The 21,005-nt window shown below is 43.9% G+C and overlaps 1 protein-coding gene across 20 annotated transcripts in view; it reads left to right on the forward strand.

Moving 5' to 3' along the window:
- The window catches only part of LOC137428872 (CLIP-associating protein 1-A), a 266,499-nt gene that overhangs the window by 26,041 nt on the left and 219,453 nt on the right, over positions 1 to 21,005 (forward strand). For all 20 annotated transcript variants that reach the window (XM_078780738.1, XM_078780737.1, XM_078780720.1 and 17 more), the window contains exons 3-4: positions 13,409 to 13,512; positions 15,527 to 15,618. In XM_078780738.1, the coding sequence (XP_078636864.1) occupies positions 13,409 to 13,512; positions 15,527 to 15,618 (196 nt within the window). The remainder of the gene's footprint in view (positions 1 to 13,408; positions 13,513 to 15,526; positions 15,619 to 21,005) is intronic.

Below are 21,005 nucleotides of genomic sequence, written 5' to 3' on the forward strand. Positions count from 1 at the left end.
TTATATTTACGCATGTCCTCCACACACTGTTGCCATTTATGAATTCGCTTCATCTCTCTATATTTATATTCTTCTCTTATATTTCTCTGTTGTTATTATTAGGTTATTTTCTCTTGTTATTGTTGTTATTGAATTGGTTATATTCTCTGTTGTACATTTGATTTTGAGTTCTACTTTGTTACCTTCACCATTTTGGTTTTGTTTGGTTTATTTGTTTGTCTGTCTGTTTGTTCATGCAGAATGTGAGTATGCTTTACTCTAGCCTTGCGGGCCGTTGGTCCAACCGTTGGTCCAATCAACACAAAATTTTCACCAGAGGAGTGCCTCCTGTATTATGAGGTCATAGTTCACGTGGTACAGGCGCCATCTTGGAAAAAACGAAAACGTTACATCTCTATGTCTTCAATACCCCTCCTTGGAAAATATTGAAACATGGCTCATTGTCAAGTATTCCCCATGGGGGACATGTATTCATGATGATGTCATCAGTGACTTAATGATAACATCATAATTAGACAAGAAGAAGACTTTATCTGATGAGTTTGACATTTATTGAGCATGATCTACACAAAATTGTATGGGAGAATTCAATTGATGACGTTATCAGTCACGTGGTTCGGTAGCCATATTGGATTGAACATAAATCTACGTCATCAATAAACCACACAAACACAGCAGCTAACCAGAACGGCACTCAGTAGAGAGCATACCTCCACCTGGTTGGCCACATCACTCAATGGTGAAGAATCACTTAAAAAATTAAACAATTCTCATATCCGAATACATATTCAGATCTTCACCAAAATCGAATCGATTCTTCCTCATCACACACACACAACCTGTCCACCAAGTTTCATCCAAATACATCCATAACTTTTTGAGATATCCCGCAATGTATCGTTTTTGGCCCTATCTCCCAATGGTGAAGAATCACTTAAAAAGTAAATAATTCTCATATCCGAATCCACATTCAGATCTACACCAAATCGAATCTATTTGTCCTTGTCAGACACCCAACCGGTCCACCAAGTTTCGTCCAAATCCGTCCACAACTTTTTGAGATATCCTGCTATATTTATATCCTGCTATGTATACTTTGTAAAGGAGGGTTTGCTGTGGGAGTTGTTGTATGCAGATGATCTGGTGTTGATTGGGGAGAGTATGGATGGACTGAAGGAGAAGATGAACAAGTGGAAGGAATGTATGGAGGCAAAAGGTCTGAAAGTGAATATCGGAAAGACGAAGGTGATGGCAAGTGGTAAAGCATGTGGTGAGGTGGAAAGAACTGGGAAGTGGTCGTGTGCTGTGTGCAGGAAGGGTGTCGGAGTGAACTTCGTTCAATGTACAATGTGCTCTGAGTGGGTTCATGAAAAATGTAGTGGTCTGACACGGTCATTAACCAGTGTGGCAGCTACATTCAAATGTAAGGTGTGCACAGACGGAGCTGCAGATGGAGGAAATGTTGAGTTGGATATTGGAGGCGGCGTGAAGCTGGAAGGTGTGAAAACATTTTGCTACCTAGGAGACATGCTGAATGGCGAAGGTGGATCAGACTCGGCAACGGTTGCTTGAGACATGTGCATGAAAGAAGTTTCGGGAACAGAGTGGCGTGCTGACGGGGAGGGGAGTGTCATTGAAGCTGAAGGGAAAGGTGTATGCTGCATGTGTGAGAAGTGTTATGATTTATGGGAGCGAGACATGGGTAATGAACGTAGAGCAGCAACGAAGGCTGGAAAGGGTGGAAATGCGAATTGTTCGGTGGATGTGCAGAGTATCGTTGAGAGAGATGAAGACAAATGATGAATTTCGAAAAATGATGGGAATACAGCCTGTGATTGATGCTGTGAAGAGGAACAGGTTGAGATGGTTTGGTCATGTGTTGAGGATGGATGAAAGTGACTGGTTGAGAAGAGTGATGGAAATGAATGTAGAAGGAAGTCGAGGATGGGGAAGACCGAGAAAGACTTGGCTGAAGGTGGTGCAAGAAGAAATGCGGGCAAGGGGGTTAACAAGGGGAGATGCAGAAAATAGGGCAAAATGGAGAAGATTGCCATGGGGCCCGCAAGGCTAACCCCCGCTCAAGCAGGGAAAATGGCCTTAAAATGCCTGTTGTTGTTGTTGTTTGTTGTATAGTTTTTGGCTCCCAATGGTGAAGAATGACTTTAAAAAAATTCTAGTAGCTGGATCCGAATCCGGATCTTCACCAAAATCTAATCATTTCGTCCTTGTGACATACGCTACATGTCTTCCAATTTTCGTCTGAATTCGTCCACAACTTTTTGAGACATTTTGTTCACAAACAAACAAACAAACAAACAGACAGGGGTGAAAACATAACCTCCATCCACCTTTGGTGGCAGAGGTATTAAACACCACACAAAATACACCACACAAACATGTCCTGGTGAGGGTCTGCAATTTCTGATTGTTCTTTCTAGTTTTGCTTGTAAAATAGTGTCTTTCCTTTTCTGTTCGCACGCGTTCTGGGTCTGCTTGTTGTTGGCTAGTGCATCTGGTTACAGTGAGAAAGAAGCAGAATCTGTGACTTTGGCATACTGAGCTATGTTTGTTATGTCATGTCAGGTAAAATTGGTTCAGAAGGGTTTGGAGTTGGTGGACCGGGTCTGCTTGTTGTTGGCTAGTGCATCTATAAACATCTCTTGACTGCTTTGTTTTTGGTTGCAGTGAGAAAGAAGCACATTCTGTGACTTTGGCATACTGAGCTATGTTTGTTATGTCATGTCAGGTAAAATTGGTTCAGAAGGGTTTGCAGTTGGTGGAGGGGGGTAGGTTGGTAGCCCCTTGTGGTGAAATTATTTTGTTAATTTGAATTCTGCACAGAACGAATTTATCTGTCTTATCAACACTGCTGACAAATGGTTTCATCACAGTACAAGGAGTGGAAATTGTAGGAAATAGTTTGGAATGGTCTTGGTGGGTGTGAAGTTCAGCAGTGGAATTGGGAGAAGACCATAAGGTAGTTGTGATCAGCAAACTTGAAATCCTACACAGAAGAACTATCAACAGCGTTTCATTAAACGGTGCTTTAAAATGTGCCCGTAATTTAATTTTTTTGGTGTTTGAACTTTTGAGAACGTGACGGAGGATGTTGCTTGACGGACGAACATGCCCGATTGCTCATTTTTTTTTTTCAAAAAGTGTGTGCATAATAACATGAAGAGAAGGGATATAAAAGAGAGAGGAGATCAGCACATCCCATTAAATAGAAGCTAACATGACAGCCGTCTCAGACGACAAAATTACTTCGAAACTTCCAATCCATTGACATGTTTCATGAAAAAGGACCCTTTGCCATCTTTAAATTTTGCTTTGGGTGGGAAGCGTGGGGAATTGTGATGGCGCGCCATCAACTTCACTCTATTTACCTTCACCACGGAAGGTGGGCAGAGGTTATGTTTTCACCCCTGTCTGTTTGTCTGTGAACAAGATATCTCAAAAAGTTGTTGGTGAATTTGGACGATATTTGGTGGACAGGTTGCACGAGTGACAAGGACAAATCGATTAGATTTTGGTGAAGATCTGAATATGGTTTCGGATATCAGCATTTTTTTACAGTGATTCTTCACTTTCGAGAGATCAGGTGAAAAGCGATATATGACATGATATTTACTCCCGCCAGGGAGTAATGCATTCGATCGTGTGTGTGTGTGTGTGTGTGTGTGTGTGTGTGTGTGTGTGTGTGTGTGTGTGTGTGTTCGTGTGATTGTGAACAAGATATCTGGAAAAGTTCTGAACGGATTTGGATGAAAGTTGGTGGGATGATTGCGCTTGGGATAAGGAAGAGTTTATTAGTTTTTGGTGAAGCTCAGGATATTATTCCCGATCCAGGAATTTTTGAAGGATTTTTTTTACCATTGGAAGATAGGGCTAATTTTTTTTAAACATTATCCTCTATATATTCTATATTTAACATTGTGATATGAAAATAGTTTTCATATTTGTTGTAAATGTCGTTTAAACTCGTGGTTATGCGTTAGAGCGGTGTATTTTTTTTAGCAGCGTCGTCTTCAATGTTCATTTTTTTTTCTAATAAAGACATATTCTGTCATTTTAAAACCACCAAAGCGTGTATTAGGTTTCCCCGTTTTATAAAATGTATCGTTTGATATGTGTAATGCTTTAAAAAAATTTTTTATTTTTTTTTAACCTCAGAAGAGATATCAACATTTAGCTCAGCGAATGTCAATCGTGGTGTCAGTATTTGATGAACTTATAAAGACTTAGTTCCAGATTTGTCAATGGCTGAGGTATATTAACAAACGAATAAAACAGATTTGGCAAAATTCCAACTTTTAAAAAAAAGATCGCATATTCACCCAGGGTTGTGAGAGGCTGAAGAAGAAGAAACCTCGCATGGGCTTCCCAGACCAAATAAATAATTCTGGTTCTGGCTCTGCAATTTTCAGGTTTATTACTCCCAACAGGGAGTAATGCATTCGATCGTGTCCGTCCGTTTGTGTGTGTTCGTATGTTCGTGTGTTTTCGTATGTTCGTGTGTTTGTGAACAAGATATCTGGAAAAGTTCTGAACGGATTTGGATGAAAGTTGGTGGGATGATTGCCCTTGGGATAAGGGAGAATTGATTAGTTTTTCGTGAAGCTCAGGATATTATTCCGGATCCAGGAATTTTTTTTGGAAATTTTATTGCGAAAGATTTTTTCAGTTTTACTGCATTAAAGCTTTTATTCTTATTCTTAAATGATGTTTTTCTCCTCTAATTCCGAGATATATCAAAATAAATTATCTGACAGTTAGGGCTTACTTTCTTTTTCATTTATTGTTTTGTGGAGAGGGGATGTTAAACAAAACGTATTATTCCAACTAAACCCACGGCGGGAGTATGCGCTCTACTGAGTGGCGTTCTAGTGATTGGATGTTTCTGATGGATGAAGACCATAAGCCAATAGTGTTCCCTCCACAAATCATGGAAACTGCCAAACGGCCTGATATCACCATCTATTCGGCAGTAACTAAGAATGTCGTGTTTGAATTGACAGTCCCGATGGAGGAGAACCTGTCCAATGCATATGCCAGATAGAAAGGTAAATACGAAGACCTGGTAGCCGATTGTGAACATAGAGGATGGTCTGTAAACTACTTTCCAGCAGAAATAGGTAGTAGAGGATCTTACAATACATCTTTCAGCAAATACCTTGTTAATAAGGTTGTGGACGAGTTATGATTAAACTTGGGGAACGAGTTGGTTACGCGACAACAAGCCGATTAGATTTTCGTTAACTTTCGAATCCAGATCCGGCCTATCAGTGGGATACAAAACATAAACTGGTCAGCCTGTGGCAGAGGTATGCGCTCTACCAAGTGCCGTTCTAGTTCAAAAAGTTGTTGATGGATTCGGACAAACTTGGTGGATGAGTTGGTTAGGTGACGAGAACAACCCAATTCGATTTTGGTTTCGGTCCGGATCCAGATCCGGCCTATCAGTGGGATACAAAACGTAAACAGCCGTTCAGCTTGGCGGAGGTATGTGTTCTACCGAGTAGCATTTTAGTTTTGGTTGTTTCTTTCTTTATTTCCATCAATTCCAATGGCACACTATTCTTCATTTCTGACCCAATCTTCTTCAGATGTGTAACTTGCGTACATTGGTCCAATACAGACAGACCCATTCCAATTAAAGGGGTCAAAGGTGAAACAAAATCTGTCACATTTTTCCTTTTTTTCCCCTTGTTTTTGAATTTATGGAGACTAATAAAACGGTTACTATGGGGATACATACAAACGTTTTGGATACATCATTTTTGGGATAGTACAGGGGTCAAAGAGCATAAGTTGTTGCAAAGTTGAGATTTTTGGCATGCCATGCCTTTGTATTTCAACCATTCCAGACACTAATTGGCAAATTGAAACCTCACCAATCACCATGGACCTACCGATTAAATCAAGTACATTTCTCGTATCTTCTTTTTAATTTTGTAGGTGTTAAAGGTCAAAATTGATGATAAATTGAAGCTGCTTGGCTTGCCAACCATTTTTTTTTTTTTTAACACATGCTGTCAAAACCTGGTTGCTTCAGCCTCTGCAGAAAAAAAAACCAACTAGATCGAAGTCGATGGCATGCCATCGCAAATCCCCATGCTTCCCACCCAAAAAAAGTTTCAAGATGACAAAAGGTTCCACCAGGTATGACCCAATATCAAATTTTGGAGTTTAAAAATCTTCTGTTTTGACCCCTGTGACTCAAAGTCCCCACTTCCTGGGGCATGATCTGGGAGTTGAATCCAAAAAATCGTGACACATATCCTGCGTACCCCAATGTTGATTGCAGAAACAGTTTCATTTAATAATGTTTTAAAATTTGCGTGAAATTGCATTTTTTGGCCCAGGGGGCGGGGCCTAAAACGATGTTGCTCTTGCACCTTCGTGCCATGTGGTGATCATAACTATGAAGTGTGGTGAATTTCTGCACAACCGTTTAGGAGGAGATAACGTGACAGACAGACAGAGCCGGATGTAGTGCCCTCTATTATCAGTAAGCTGGAAATAATTTTTCTGACCTCGAAAGGATGACGGGTTGAGTCAACCCGCTTGGTGTTAATTCAATGCATGGCAGGGGCTCAGACTCAGGACAGGACTGTATTTGGAAGACCAAATACAAGATATCAAGCCAGCCAACTGAACTTGTGTTGGCTTAACAGTTAAGGTAGCTGTCTTAAGATGTTAGCGTGTTGAGTATGAGCCCCTTTCCTGGTGTTAAATAGCACCAGGTGGGCTGACTCAGCCTGTCATCCTTCCGAGGTCCGCAAAATGAGTAACCGGTTACTGCATCTGTGACACGGCCGTGCTTCCAGCAATGATGCAACCAGCAGTCACAGGCTCCATACAAAATGATGATTGGTGATTCTGTGATTATAATTCCATCTCGTGTTTTTCTGGAAGTTGTTACATGCTTCAGAAGTAGAATTTCTTTGAGCTGGCAGGATGGCCAAGCTATGAACAATTGTTTGTGAGCCGTCTAGCCCGGGTTCAAATCCTGATGCACCTATAAACTGTCATCCTGTTGTTTCACAGGTCGGATGATTTATCCACGTGTGTGTGCGTGCGTGTGTCCACATGGACGTTCAACTGAGCGTCCTTTCTCGACTTTAGTTGGTGGACATCAAAGTTCCCATGGTGTCCTCCGTGCAGAGTAGGCGAGTTATCTCTGACGCCCTCAACAAATTACAAATTCCTACCCTAACTACTTAGTCCAACTTCAGGTCTGGCCAGCCCATTCTTGAAAGACTTGGGCCAAACTTGCCCCGGCCAACCCTTCAATAACGTGGGAATAATTGTGGCCGTTAGAGAATCAAACGGAAGACAAAATACAACGTTGGAGTCATCGGAAGGGATCCAAATAAGTAAAGAGCAAAGATTGAGTCATCAGGAGGAACCTGGATAGGATTTGGATTTCAGCAAGAATTCATTTCAAGACAGAGAAAGAAAGAGAGAAATGAAAAAAACAAACAAACAAAAAAACCACCTTTAGAGGCCATTTTTCCCCACAAAGCAGGGTTTGGCCTTTTTCGGGGACCGTGGTTGTTGTTGTTTTTTGGTCCCCTTTTTGAAGCAATGTTTTACGGCCGGATGCCCTTCCTGCCGCCAACCCTTTTTGTCGCCTTTTACGACAAGCAGGGAATTACCAGTGAACTGGTACTCAATTAGCCGACCTCGGAAGGATGACAGGCTGAGTCAACCCCCCTGGCGTTAATTCAGCGATCGACCGGGATTCGAACCCAGGATCCTAGGATCCTAAGCTGGCACCCTAGCCACGAAGCCAACACCAGGGCCAGGAAAGAGAGAAATGAAGAAAAGACAATAATTAGAATGAATAAAGAGATACACTAGAACGGTACTCGGAGGAGCACATTCCTCCGCCAGGCTGAACAGTTTGTTTTGTATCCCACTGATAGACCGGATCTGGATTCGGACCGGAACCAAAATCTAATCGGCTTGTTCTTGTCACCAAACCAACTCGTCCACCAAGTTTAGTTCTGACTCGTCCATAACTTTTTTTAAATATCATGTTATATAATCGCTTTTTGCCCGATCTATCAATGGTGAAGAATCACTTTCAAAATTAAATAATTATCGCATCCAAATCCATATTCAAATCTTCGCCAAAATTGAATGGATTCGTCCTTGTAACACACCCAACCTGTCCACCAAGTTTCGTCCGAATCCGTCCACAACTTTTTGAGATATTTTGTTCACAGACAGACAGACAGACAGGTGTGAAAGCATAACATGTATCCACCTTTGTTGGCGGAGGTAATGAAAAAGTAGGAAGAAGAGTTAAAGGAACAAAGAACGAAGATGTCAGGAAGAATATGGATAGATAGATTTCAGCAGTTACTCCTCAGGTTCAAACGCACCTACAGGAAAGAGTAAGCAGATTTTATTTGCATCCCGTCATGATGGTCCGCACTGGACCGGCCGAGCTGTGGAAGTTGTGTTTATTTTTTGTGCAGAACCTTGCTGTTATACGACCGTAGATCAGACCATAGATCATGCGGTGAACATTTATATATGTCAAGAAATGTACTTTGGTGTATTTTTTTCCCCTTTCCGCACCCATTTCCTGCTTTTAGGTGAACTCCTCTCTTCCTGTCATTAGCATCTGTTTTGTTTTACCTCCTTATCTGAGGACCCGCATGCAGACAACAGACGAGGCTCGGCGAGAGGTGTGGCTTGTTTATCGGCACTCCGTGCAGCAGCTGCTTGTTTCTCTTCTTACCCCTGTGCTGCATGCGTGCACATTCTGCTCAACACTGGCCATGTGCCAGACCAAAGTAAATGATCCCGCAAGTGTAATAGCCACATAACTGTCGTGGCTGCATCCTCCATGCACGTTCCCAGCTACGAACCAGCAGGAGAGCAATTTCTTTAAAATTCCAGGCAAAGGGATTGCTTCGTGTGCTACAACAACAACAACAACAACACAACAACATGCATTTTAAAGGCCATTTTCCCTGCTAGAGTGGGGTTTAGCCTTGCGGTCCCCATGACAATCTTCTCCACTTTGCCCTATTTTCTGCATCTCTCCTTGTTAACCCCCTTGCCCGCATTTCTTCTTCCACCATCTTTAGCCATGTCTTTCTCGGTCCTCCCCATCCTCCACTTCCTTCTACATTCATTTCCATCACTCTCCTCAACCAGTCACTGTCATCCTTCCTCAACACATGACCAAACCATCTCAACCTGTTCCTCTTCACAGCATCAATCACAGGCTCTATTCCCATCATCTTTCGCAATTCATCATTTGTCTTCCTCTCTCTCAACGATACTCCGCACATGCACCGAACCATTCGCATTTCCACCCTTTCCAACCTTCGTTGCTGCTCTACGTTCATGACCTCGTGTGCTACAACCCAGGCCTAAATTTTCAAAACCACTGAGTACACTTAAACTTTCTTGGAAAAATGTACACGGATAATAGGTATAAAGGAAGGCCTCAAGTCTCGGTGCTTCATATGCATGTTGCGTTAATTTTTGTAGTTACTCTTGTTTTCTCACTCTGGGATTTTTGACATCAGATGGTATCAGAAAGCCATAGTAAGAGTTGGACTTCCCACGTTTTCGACACCCATTGATTGAGATGCCAAAATTTTTAATTTAGTTTCCATTTATCCTATAATCGTGTTGGTTAAGAATGCGGAGGGCTGACAGGATGACCTAGAGGTACGCACACTCAACTCGAAGCTGTCTAGCCTCGGTTAGACCGAGCTATAAACTGCCAACCTGGTGTTTCACAGAAAGGGTGATTCATCCATTTGTGTGCTGTCCCTTTGATGGATGTTCAACTGGTGTCCTGTCTGCCGGCATTAGTTGGTGGACGTTAAAAATCCCACGGTGTCCTTTGTGAAGAGTAGGTGAGCTTTCGCCGACACCTTGAGCAAATTACATATTCCTGCCCCTGACCTTAGTCAAACGTCAGGCCTGGCCAGTCGGTTCGTGAAAGACTTCGGCCAAGCTTCTTCCAGCCAACCCCGCAAGATCTTGGGAATTATTGTGGCCGTTGAAGAAGTAGAAGAAGAAGAGGATGAAGAAAGTGTACTCGGAATTAGTGAAGTACCTTGTTGAGGATGAGAGTGAGATGTGATCAAATTTGATTGTGAATTCTCAGTCTTGCTTGCTACCACATTGTGATTAATGGATTAGTTCGATGAATAGATTTCACATTTGCCAGCATTGTTGTTTGTTCACACTTTGATCATTTTTTTTTTTGAAATCACTTTGCATATCGGAGATCTTGTTTTCTTTTTTGTCTGAACCCCAAAAATCTTTATTTCTGCCTTTTGATATATTCAGAGAAATACTCCCTGACCCGAAGGAAACTTCAGAAGTGCAATTTATTTATTTATTTATTCATTTATTTATTTAACAAACATCAAACTGCCTTTGTTCAGCGTGGCCCTGGGACGTGTGTGTAATATGGCAGGTGTGCTTGTATGCATTTTGGAGGGTTTCCAGGTGACAGGGAATGCATCTCAATGGTAGCAGTCAGTCAGCCAACAGCCAATCAACATGAGATTTTAATAAGATTACATCTTGTATGACAAATGTGCAAGTAATATAAACCAAAAGTAAAGATTCCTGTACTGTCGCTTTGAAAACCCCTTTTGAATGTTTTTTTGTTTTTTTTGTATAAAGGCATTAGATTTTCTTCTTTACTTTTTTCACGGACAGACAGACAGACAGACAGACAGATTTTGTTTAAGGCATTAGAAAAATTGGCGTCTTAGGAGGTATAATAATAATAATAATAATAATAATAATGATAATAATAATAAAGGAGTCTTATATAGCCCCATCAAGCAGAGTAAATTACCCTCATGGCGCTTTACATTATCATGCGAATGCGCACACACCGCACACACATACACAAACATACACACACACACACACACACCTTCAGTCCTTCACTCTTGCCGTATTCCTCTGCCTCCCCATTCAAAACCCACAGATGTGTACTCCCCCTCCCCCTCCCCTCCCTCCCCCGCACATGTACACAGACATACTCTCGATCTCTGTCCCACCTCAAACCAAAGGGAAAACAGGACTTAGACTTTGAAAGACTTGTGAAACAGATAGGTTTTGAGGGAGGTTTTAAAGGCAGGAAGAGAGTCAACATGTCGAACAGAGGAAGGCAAGTCATTCCAGAGCAGAGGTGCAGCAAACGAAAAGGGTTTCTCGCCAAACGACTTGGTGCTGGTGCGCGGCGGCTCTAAGGTCATAGAGTCGTCGCTTGAACGAAGCCGTCGCCGAGGTTCATAGAGAGTGAGCAAATCGGAGAGATAGTGAGGTCCCGTTCCACACAATGATTTATAACATAGTGTGCAAATTTTGTGTTGCACACGAGCAGAGATAGGCAGCCAGTGTAAAGATTCACTTTCATATATGGTATATGGGGTTGGTGGTAGGGGCAGGGCCCAAAATAGGTATTTTTTGTTTGTTTAAAGTCTTATGATTATGTTAGTATGATTCTGCATGCTGCCCTGTCTTCTAGCAACCATTGAAATTGATTTAAAATACCTTTAGTCAGTTCAGTATACTGATTATTCGACCAGGTGAGTGCCAGGGGTATTGCCCCTATGTTTTTTCAAGACTGTCTGGGGTAATGTGCTCCATGAACTCCAGTTGTTTGTTATTTTGCTTTTGTTTCTGATTCTGTTTTTCATTTTTCCATTTTCAGTTATAAAAGAAGCTTTTACGTGTACAACATTCATTACCACTGGCTTCTTTTCCTTTATTTACTTCTTTTGTTTTCACTCAAAATACCTTTGTTTCATTCAAAAATTCCTCTCTTCTTTCCTGAAAAGGAAGCCTCTCCTCAGTGAAAGCCTGCTTGGAGTTTGCAAAAAATCAACTAAAGGACTCTCAGACTGAGAAACAAGATTCTGTGGTCTGATGAAACCAATATTGAACTGTTTGGCTTCCGTCTGGCCACTCTGCCATAAAGCCCAGATCGGTGGAGTGTTGCAGTGATGGTTGTCCTTCTGGAAGTTTCTCCCATCTCCACACAGGATCTCTGGAGCTCAGCCAGAGTGACCATCGGGTTCTTGGTCACTATTACCAAGGCCCTTCTCCCCCGATTGCTCAGTTTGGCCGGGCGGCCAGCTCTACGAAGAGTCCCGGTTGTTCCAAACTTCTTCCATTTAAGAATCATGGAGGCCACTGTGCTCTTGGGAACCTTCAATGCAGCAGAGATTTTTTTGTAGGCTTCCCCAGATCTGTGCCTCGACACAATCCTGTCTCTGAGCTCTGCAGGTAATTCCTTCGACCTCATGCCTTGGTTTTTGGTCTGATATGCATTGTCAGCTGTGACACCTTATATAGACAGGTGTGTGCCTTTCCAAATCATGTCCAATCAATTGAATTTACCACAGGTGGGCTCCAATCAAGGTGTAGAAACATCTCAAAGATGATCAAGAGAAATGGGAGGCACCTGAGCTAAATTTCAAGTGTCATAGCAAAGGGTATGAATACTTATGTCAATGTGATATTTCAGTTTTTTCTTTTTCATAAATTTGCAAAACTTTCTAAAATCCTGTTTTCTCTTTGTCATTATGGGGTATTGAGTGTAGATTGATGAGGGAAAAATGAATTTAAACGATTTCAGCATAAGGCTGCAACATAACAACATGTGAAAAAAGTGAAGGGGTCTGAATACTTTCTGAATGCACTGTATTCCTCCACTCACACTGGCAACGTGTTCCTATCAACGGAACCCTCTCCTCCTTCTCCGAGTAGTTCCCGAAGGAAGTGTCTTGGGCCCCGTATTGTGCTTCATCTACATAACCGACCTCTCCGATGTTCTGGAAAACATCTTCCTTTTTGTAGTCTATTGCACATTGTTTCATACAGTACTCCATCCCACTATTAGGCAGACTGCATCGCTCTCTGCTAATCTGGAATTGATTTATAGATGCTGGTCTGATCAATGCAACATGTCCTTCAATCCTGGAAAATCTCACTGTGTCATTCTGTTATTCTGGAAGGATCATCAAATGAATCGGCTATTTCCTGAGCCATCCTCGGCCTTGCCATCAGGTGAATGCCCCCAAACACCTTTCCTAACCCAACGCTCTTACTTTCTGGTTTCGGTGTTTCTTTCTCTCCTGTTTGTTTATTTAGTTACCGGTTGTGCCCAATTGTTGCCCTGCTGCCTGACTATCAGTTCAACCTTGCTCTTCCATGAGCCTCACTTATGTTGAAAAAAAAAGGAAAAAAAAGAGGATTTAATCCATAATACCTGTTTACATCTTAATGGTGAATATTAGTCAGAATAAAATCAAATGGATATGCAGTATTGTAACTTGTGGCTTGAACACTTTTGTTGCGTAACCCTCCCCTCAACCCTCCACTCCCCATTACCTCTTCTATGCAGTTCTGCCATGTCTTGTGGACCGGTTGGGTGATACTAAAGAGCAAGTCCGAAATGCTGCCAAAGGCCTGCTGATCAAGATCATGGATCTTGTGTCTCAGCCACAGGTAAAGCCAATCCAGGCTTCACAGGGAGTGAATGAGAAGAGGCGGGCCTTTTTAGACAATGTTATTATTAGTATATTATAGATGTTCGATTTTGTTGAATAGTACATTAATATATCTGAATATTGACAACAACAAAAAACGATCTTATGGCTGTGCTTTGATAGTTTTGCATGCCGGCATAATGGTCTTTTCTTTCAATAGTATATTCTTGGCTTTTTCTTTTTCACCCATTTTACCCTTGGAAGAGTGGACACGGAAGATATTGAAGCGTACATGGAGGGGAATGGTAACCCCACTGTGGTATCCTTGATTTCTGTACAAACTACCACATCTTAGGATGTACTTTTATGAATGAAAATAAGGCCAAAATGTAACGCAGAGGTTAATTTAGCATCGGGGGGCATGTGTCCCATGAATCCAATGTACCCTTCACCCGATCTCCTTCTTTATTTTTAATTTCTTATCACACCTTGTGGTTTCATCGTATTCCAGGGAACCGACGCCCTCCCCAACGGCCTTCCTCCTAAGAGGGACCGATTATCCACCCCTCTAAATTACCTATACCCCCCTCTGAGGGGCCGATGCCCTTCCCCCTCTGAGGGACCGACGCCCTTCCCCCTCCGACGGACCGATGCCCTTCCCCCTCTGAGGGACCGACGCCCTTCCCCCTACGATGGGCCGACGCCCTTCCCCCTCCGAGGGACCGACGCCCTTCCCCTCCGAGGGACCGACGCCCTTCCCCCTCCGAGGGGCCGATGCCGTTCCCCCTCCGAGGGGCCGATGCCCTTCCCCCTCCAAGGGGCCGATGCCCTTCCCCCTCCGAGGGACCGATGACCTTCCCCCTCTGAGGGACCGACGCCCTTCCCCCTCCGAGGGGCCGACGCCCTTCCCCCTCCGAGGGGCCGACGCCCTTCCCCTCCGAAGGGCCGATGCCCTTCCCCTTCCGAGGGGACGATTCCCTTCCTTCTCCGAGGGACCGATGCCCTTCCCCCTCCAAGGGGCCGACGCCGTTCCCCTCCGAGGGACCGATGCCCTTCCCTTCCGAGGGACCGACGCCCTTCCCCTCCGAGGGGCCGAAGCCCTTCCCCCTCCGAGGGACCGACGCCCTTCCCTTCCGAGGGACCGACGCCCTTCCCCTCCGAGGGGCCGATGCCCTTCCCCCTCCGAAGGGCCGATGCTCTTCCCCTTCCGAGGGGACGATTCCCTTCCCCCTCCGAGGGACCGATGCCCTTCCCCCTCCGAGGGGCCGACGCCCTTTCCCTCCGATGGACCGATGCCCTTCCCTTCCGAGGGACCGACGCCCTTCCCTTCCGAGGGACCGACGCCCTTTCCCTCCGAGGGGCCGATGCCCTTCCCCCTCCGAGGGACCGACGCCCTTCCTCCTCCGAGGGGCCGATGCCCTTCCCCCTCCGAGGGACCGACGCCCTTCCCCCTCCGAGGGACCGACGCCCTTCCCCCTCCGAGGGATAGGCACATAGTGGGGCAGATTTGTTTCAAAAAATTGTAGGTTTTGTGAAAGAAGCATCAAATTTGGCATAGATCATGTTTGATATGTACTAAATTATTTCAGATATCGTGCCAAGCTGAATATTTTAATGAAAATATTATGCCTGTACTGGATACGTTGTATTGCAATATGGCAGAACAAGCTCTGAGACAAGTGTGGACTCTGCACTAGAAAACAAATATTTACCACCAAGCTAGATACATTGATGCCATACCACCAAATGGAGCAGCACTGTTGCAGCACACTCAAAAGTGCTGCTCTATTTGGTGGTATGGCATCATTTCCCAGCCGGCTAACCCCCGCTCCAGCAGGGAAAATGGCCTTAAAATGCCTGTTGTTGTTGTGTTGCATCATTCCCCGGCCGTTCCACGAAAGTGTCTCCTTCTGTATGTAACCACCGAATATGTCGTCAACTGTCGAAGACCCCCAAAAATGAACATGGAGTATGTTTTTTTTTTTTTTTTCTTTTTTCATCAAAGTTTTTCTTTTTCTTTCATTCCCTTTCAGGTTGTGTGGGAACGGTTACAAGGTGGATTTAAACACAGAAACTTCCACACACGCGAAGGTCTTTGTCTCTGCTTGGACAGCACAATCAACAGGTAATGCACCTGCTCTTTAGCCTATTTGTGCGTCGTTGAGCCTCCATCTTGCTTAAAAAGCATACACACTCGCTCAACATGATTTATTAAGGTGTATGCATACCAGAAATAACATAAATTTTATACGCATTTTCACCGCCAACAAATGGCAATGGTCGTGGATTGCATGCAGGCCGTGCGACGGATGTGAATCATGTGATCCGACACGCCAATTTCCCTTCAAGTTGCTTCTGAAAGTAAACGTGTACTGGGTCTGCCAAATATTGCTTCATTCCTCTTCAAGTCTCCAACTTCACTGAAGTTGGAAGTTATGTGCACATTGAATGTAAATGACTTGGGCACTCTTCTTGTAGCTTGTACATTGACATTTCTGAACTGTTTTCACTCATTATATGATCCTCCAATGAAAGGTTAAGCCTGATACAGAGGTTGATGAAAGACTTCCAGGGACTGCACCTCTTCCAGAGAAGTAGATTGGATGGATTATTGTGGAGCGAGTGTGAGAGAATGTGACTTGCCGGCGTTGAATGTCGCATTCCAAACGGCTGACCAGCAGCTTAACTAGTCTGAGTCTGATGAAACGGATTTGGCAACAGCCGGCCTTTCACAAGAGTGACGTGTCGTTTTGCACAGGGTGGAGTCATCGGCAAAATGTTAAATTTTATTTTTGAGAGAATCAGACATATCATTGATACAGATCAAGAATAATGTAGTTTCTTCGATGATTTGTGGAACCCCATCCTGAAGGGAAAGGACCTCATTTAGGGCCAGACAATGTTTCTGCTCATGGAGGAAATCAGATAACCGCTTGAGCAGGGGGTGGGGAGGCTTTGAACACCAAACTATTACAACCTGGAAATGGAGGCAGATAGTATCAAAGGCTTGAGAGATGTCTGACTTCTTACTTGTAGTTCATTCAAGGCATCCAGCAGGAGTAAATATCTAGTGGCTCACCGATTTGGGTTTTTCAAGGGCTGATTCCGATGATGATTAATAATTAATTATAAAATGAGAATTATACAAGATTGTTGAGCTTAAATTAACAAATTTATTTAAAAAAATATATTATTCACTAAAAACACAGAAAGGTATCGTGCACTTGTAAACAGCAGCATTTATTTCCAGTTATTCTGCTGCTCCTCATCTTTTAAAATTAGAAAATGTATAAAACCAAAGCAAACAAGAAAGAGCAATCAGAGATTGCAAACCATCGCCAGGATGTATTTTCAGTGGTTTTTAAGGCTTTTGTGTTAAAACAAATATGGCGGCCTGTTAAAACAAATATGGCGGCCGAACTACGTGATGGATGACGTCATCATTGTTTTTTTTTCTCCACCCATTTATGCCTACATGATGCTCAAGAAATTTCATCTTGATAGCATGAAGTTTTGTGCTTGTCGAATTATGATGTCATAATGGAGGCACCTATGACATCATCATTAACATATTTTATTCCCCATGGAGAGTTCTTTACAATGAGCCATGTCTCAATGTTTTATATTCAGCACTTTCGGGGATATAGAGGTTGCAAAGTTTTTCGGTTTTTCCAAGATGGTGGCAGAACCACGTGACCGATGACGTCATCATTTTTTTTTTCTCCACCAATTTATGCCCACATGACGCTCAATAAATTTCATCTTGATAGGATGAAGTTTTGTACTTATGACATCATAATTGTCATTAAAAAAATTATGCAGGTGGAGTTGCACCTATGGTGAAAATTTCCTGTCAATCGGACCAACGGTTGCAGAGAAAATCGTATTTATTCTGTGCGGACAAACAGACAAACAGACAAACAAATGGACTCAAATGCAATACCCTCTCCTCTGGCGAGGGTAATAATAACACTATTAAAGGAAGTACAATGAAAATGTCACTTGCATCAAATGAACAATACATATGATGGTACCATTCTTCCCCAATGCTCTCAAAGCAATGAACTCACGATACGCCAAACATGAGTAGAATGTAACATTCCCCCAAAGTCCATGCACAAATCTCCACGCAGGGTGAAGTTCGAGGTCGTGCAGAACGGCAAAACAACAGGCAGGTATTGGCGTAACTGTGGATAAGGAGTTATGAGGTGAGAGATCGACATGGGAAATGAGCGGATAGGTAAACCAACGGCAATCGACACGATGAGGTCGATATGGAAATCCCAACGCCAATTCAAGATGCACCAAGTGGACAGCCTCTTCTTCTTCGAGGACAAAATGGCGTATAGGCCCGTAATAGAGGCGCTTGATTTCTCCAACAATGACTCACACTTGGTGATAAAACCTGAGATGCAGGTTTAATTGCATTCGCAATATATGAGGATGTCGTGCAATCCCTTTCACGGGAAACCTCAACTCATTCACGACCAATATATAAAAACAAGCCCGCTTGCAGCCTCGACGTGACTCACAGCCCTCTCCTCCACTCTCTGCCCATATTGATCTCTCTTCTTCCGGTCTCTTTGCCGCGTTTTCCTTTTTCCTTCACAAACATTTATTTTTTCCTTTTACTGAAGTCATCTCCATTTCACACAAAAATCTTAACACCAATATGACCTGAAACTAAAAATCCTACAACTATATAATAACAATAAAGGCAGAAGTGACGGATCCGTAACACCTGGCCCTCATCCTCTCTTTGTACTCCACAGCAACGTTTATCATAAACTTGTACTCCCCACATCTGATAACCTTCTGACTCCTGCTCTTAACCTCCCACCTTTTCTTCATCCTCATCACAAACACCACAGGCTTGTTCTGGGTGGTAACATGCTCTCCCATCACTGCCTTAAATACTTAACCCTCCACAACTGTCGCTTCCTTACCACCACCAAATCCTATTTTGTTCCATGCTATCTAACTCCTATAGGTAATCTTTTGGCTTTCCGGCTTTTGAAAAAATGAACTAGCTATGGGCATCTTCATTGCCACCAGCTCCACCAGCTCTTGACCCTCTCTTTTACTCGTTCCCAAATCAAGTTTATCAACACATTGCTCTTCACCCGGCTGCGCTACTCCCACATGCACATTGCAGCCTCCAGCCCCCCCCCCCCCCACAATGCACAGCATCACCTCCCTGTCATCCTCTCCAGTGCGTTCCTGAATTCCTGCTTCTCTGCCCCAGTCCTTCCCTTTTTTTTTTTTTCTTTTTTTTTTGTATACAAGATCGAGGCTCGTGAAAGAGCTAACATTAATTTGACACAAATAGTCAAACCGACACATAAAACACAAAACAAGGGGAGCAGCAGACAAGATGGGGAGAGAGGGGGAAGGACACAACACAACATTTGAGAGCAGGGACATCGAGAGAACTGTGGGAGGGAGGGGGCTTTGGGGGAGGTGGGAGAGGTATAAAACATATCAACACTGCAAGGACTTCCAGGAAAGAAGTTGGAATTTCAAAAAAGTGTATCTGGGGTGAATTAGCGGGGGTAGAAAAGATCAAGGTTTTGGATGGGGGAAGATAAGAGATGGTGGTGAACAGCTGTTTTAAAGACCTGGAGGGAGGAGTGGGATTGAAGGGAGTGGGGGAGTTTGTTCCAGAGGTGGGAAAAAGGGGAATGAAAGAGTGAAGGTGAGCAGAGAGCCTAGATTTTGGCAGTTTAACCATAAGAGGGTTGCTGGCAGATCTTGTGCGACCTGTAGGAATATTTGGGGGACAGAGCACAGAGAGAGAGCTGGCGGAGCAAGGCCGGAGAGGCGTTGGTAGAAGACAGAAAGACCACCAACCTGCCTGCGGTGATTGAGTGAAAGGCCCTCGGAGTTAGCTTCATCGCAGGAGATTCCAATGATTCTGAAAGCTTTGGTTTCAACAGCGTGAAGCCGAGCTAGGTGTGAGGCAGGAGCACCGGCCCAGAGGGGGGAACAGTATTCCATTGAGCTGCGGATGAAAGCCTTGTATGTGGTGAGGAGCTCAGGTGTGCCAAGGAAGGACTTCGTACAACGGAGGATGCCCAGTCAGCGACTGGCTTTGGCGGCCAGCTTGGAAATGTGGTTTTCCCAAGAAAGATCATGGCAGATAGTGAGACCCAAAAGCTGGAGCGACAGAACTTCTCAGAGAGGATTGTTGAGAAAGTAGATGGGAGGGTTTTCCAGTCGGTCTTTTATGAGAGACATAGTAAGAGTGTGAGATTTGTCAGGATTGAAAGACATGTTCAGCTTGTTTGACCAGTCTGATTTTGTCCAGGTCTGCAGAGATTGACGAGGCTGCAGACTGCCGATCTGAGGGATGAGGAATGGAGCGGCAGAGAGTGGAGTCATCAGCAAAGAGATAGAGAGGATTTTCCAGAGTCGGAGAGATAATTGATGAAGACCAGAAAAAGCACAGGGCCCAGAACACTGCCTTGGGGAACTCCAGCCTGAACAGGAAGGGGAGATGAGAAAAATCCATTCAGGGCCACACGTTGACTACGACCAGAGAGGAAGTCTGCAAGCCAAGCGTGGAGATTTCCATGGATACCATAGGAGGAGAGTTTGGTGAGCAGAGCGGGGTGCCAGACCCTATCGAAGGCATGTGATATGTCAAGGGAGACAGCTCTAATTTCCTGTTTGGCATTGAGGACCTCCATCCATTGTTGAGACTGCAGAAGCAACATGTCCAGAGTAGAATGACCTGGTCTGAATCCAAGTTGATGATCAGAGATCAAGCCATTGGAGAAGAGGAAGGATTTGATATCCGAAGCAATGATGGATTCCATGACTTTGCTGATAATTGGGAACAGGCTGATTGGTCTGTAGTTGCAAGGATCTGTTTTTGCATCTTTTTTGTGTAAAGCGGTAATGTTTGCTGATTTCCAAGATGCTGGCAGATGACCTTGAGCAAAAGAGAGGGTGAAAAGAACAGAGAGGGTAAGACAGAGCAGCAGAGCAGGATTTTTGGACCTGTGGGCTGATGCCATCTGGTCCAGTTGCAGAATCCGAGTCGAGGTTTGACAAAAACTTCTCCACCTTGTCAGGAGAGAAGGACACAGAGTCCAGGAGCAGTTGAGTTCGACTGGGAAAGGTGGGAACAGCGAGAGATGGGTTTGGGACACAAGATTTTGAGGCAAACACGGAGTTGAGGCATTCGGCTTTGTCACCTGCGGTGTCAACTGTGTAGCCATTTGAGGTAAGGGAGGAGATGGAGGGGGAACAAACACCAGAAACGGATTTGAACAGACACCACCAGGATTTGGAGGAAGGAGACAGGTTTGAGAGTTCATTCTTGAGTGTGGAGAGATCGTGCTTCCTGGCACTCCTGAGGGTAGACACACACTTGATTCGAGCTTGGTGGAAGGAACTGAGATTGCCTTCAGTTGGATTTGCCTTCCAAGAGGCAAAGGCAAGTTGTTTCAGGGCAACTGCCTCACCACAAGATTCAGTGTACCATGGACGGGAGGAAGGGTAAGACAA

The sequence above is a fragment of the Myxine glutinosa genome, chromosome 6 (genome assembly GCF_964187855.1).
Source record: "Myxine glutinosa chromosome 6, kmMyxGlut1.1, whole genome shotgun sequence".
Classification (NCBI taxonomy): Eukaryota; Metazoa; Chordata; class Myxini; order Myxiniformes; family Myxinidae; genus Myxine; species Myxine glutinosa.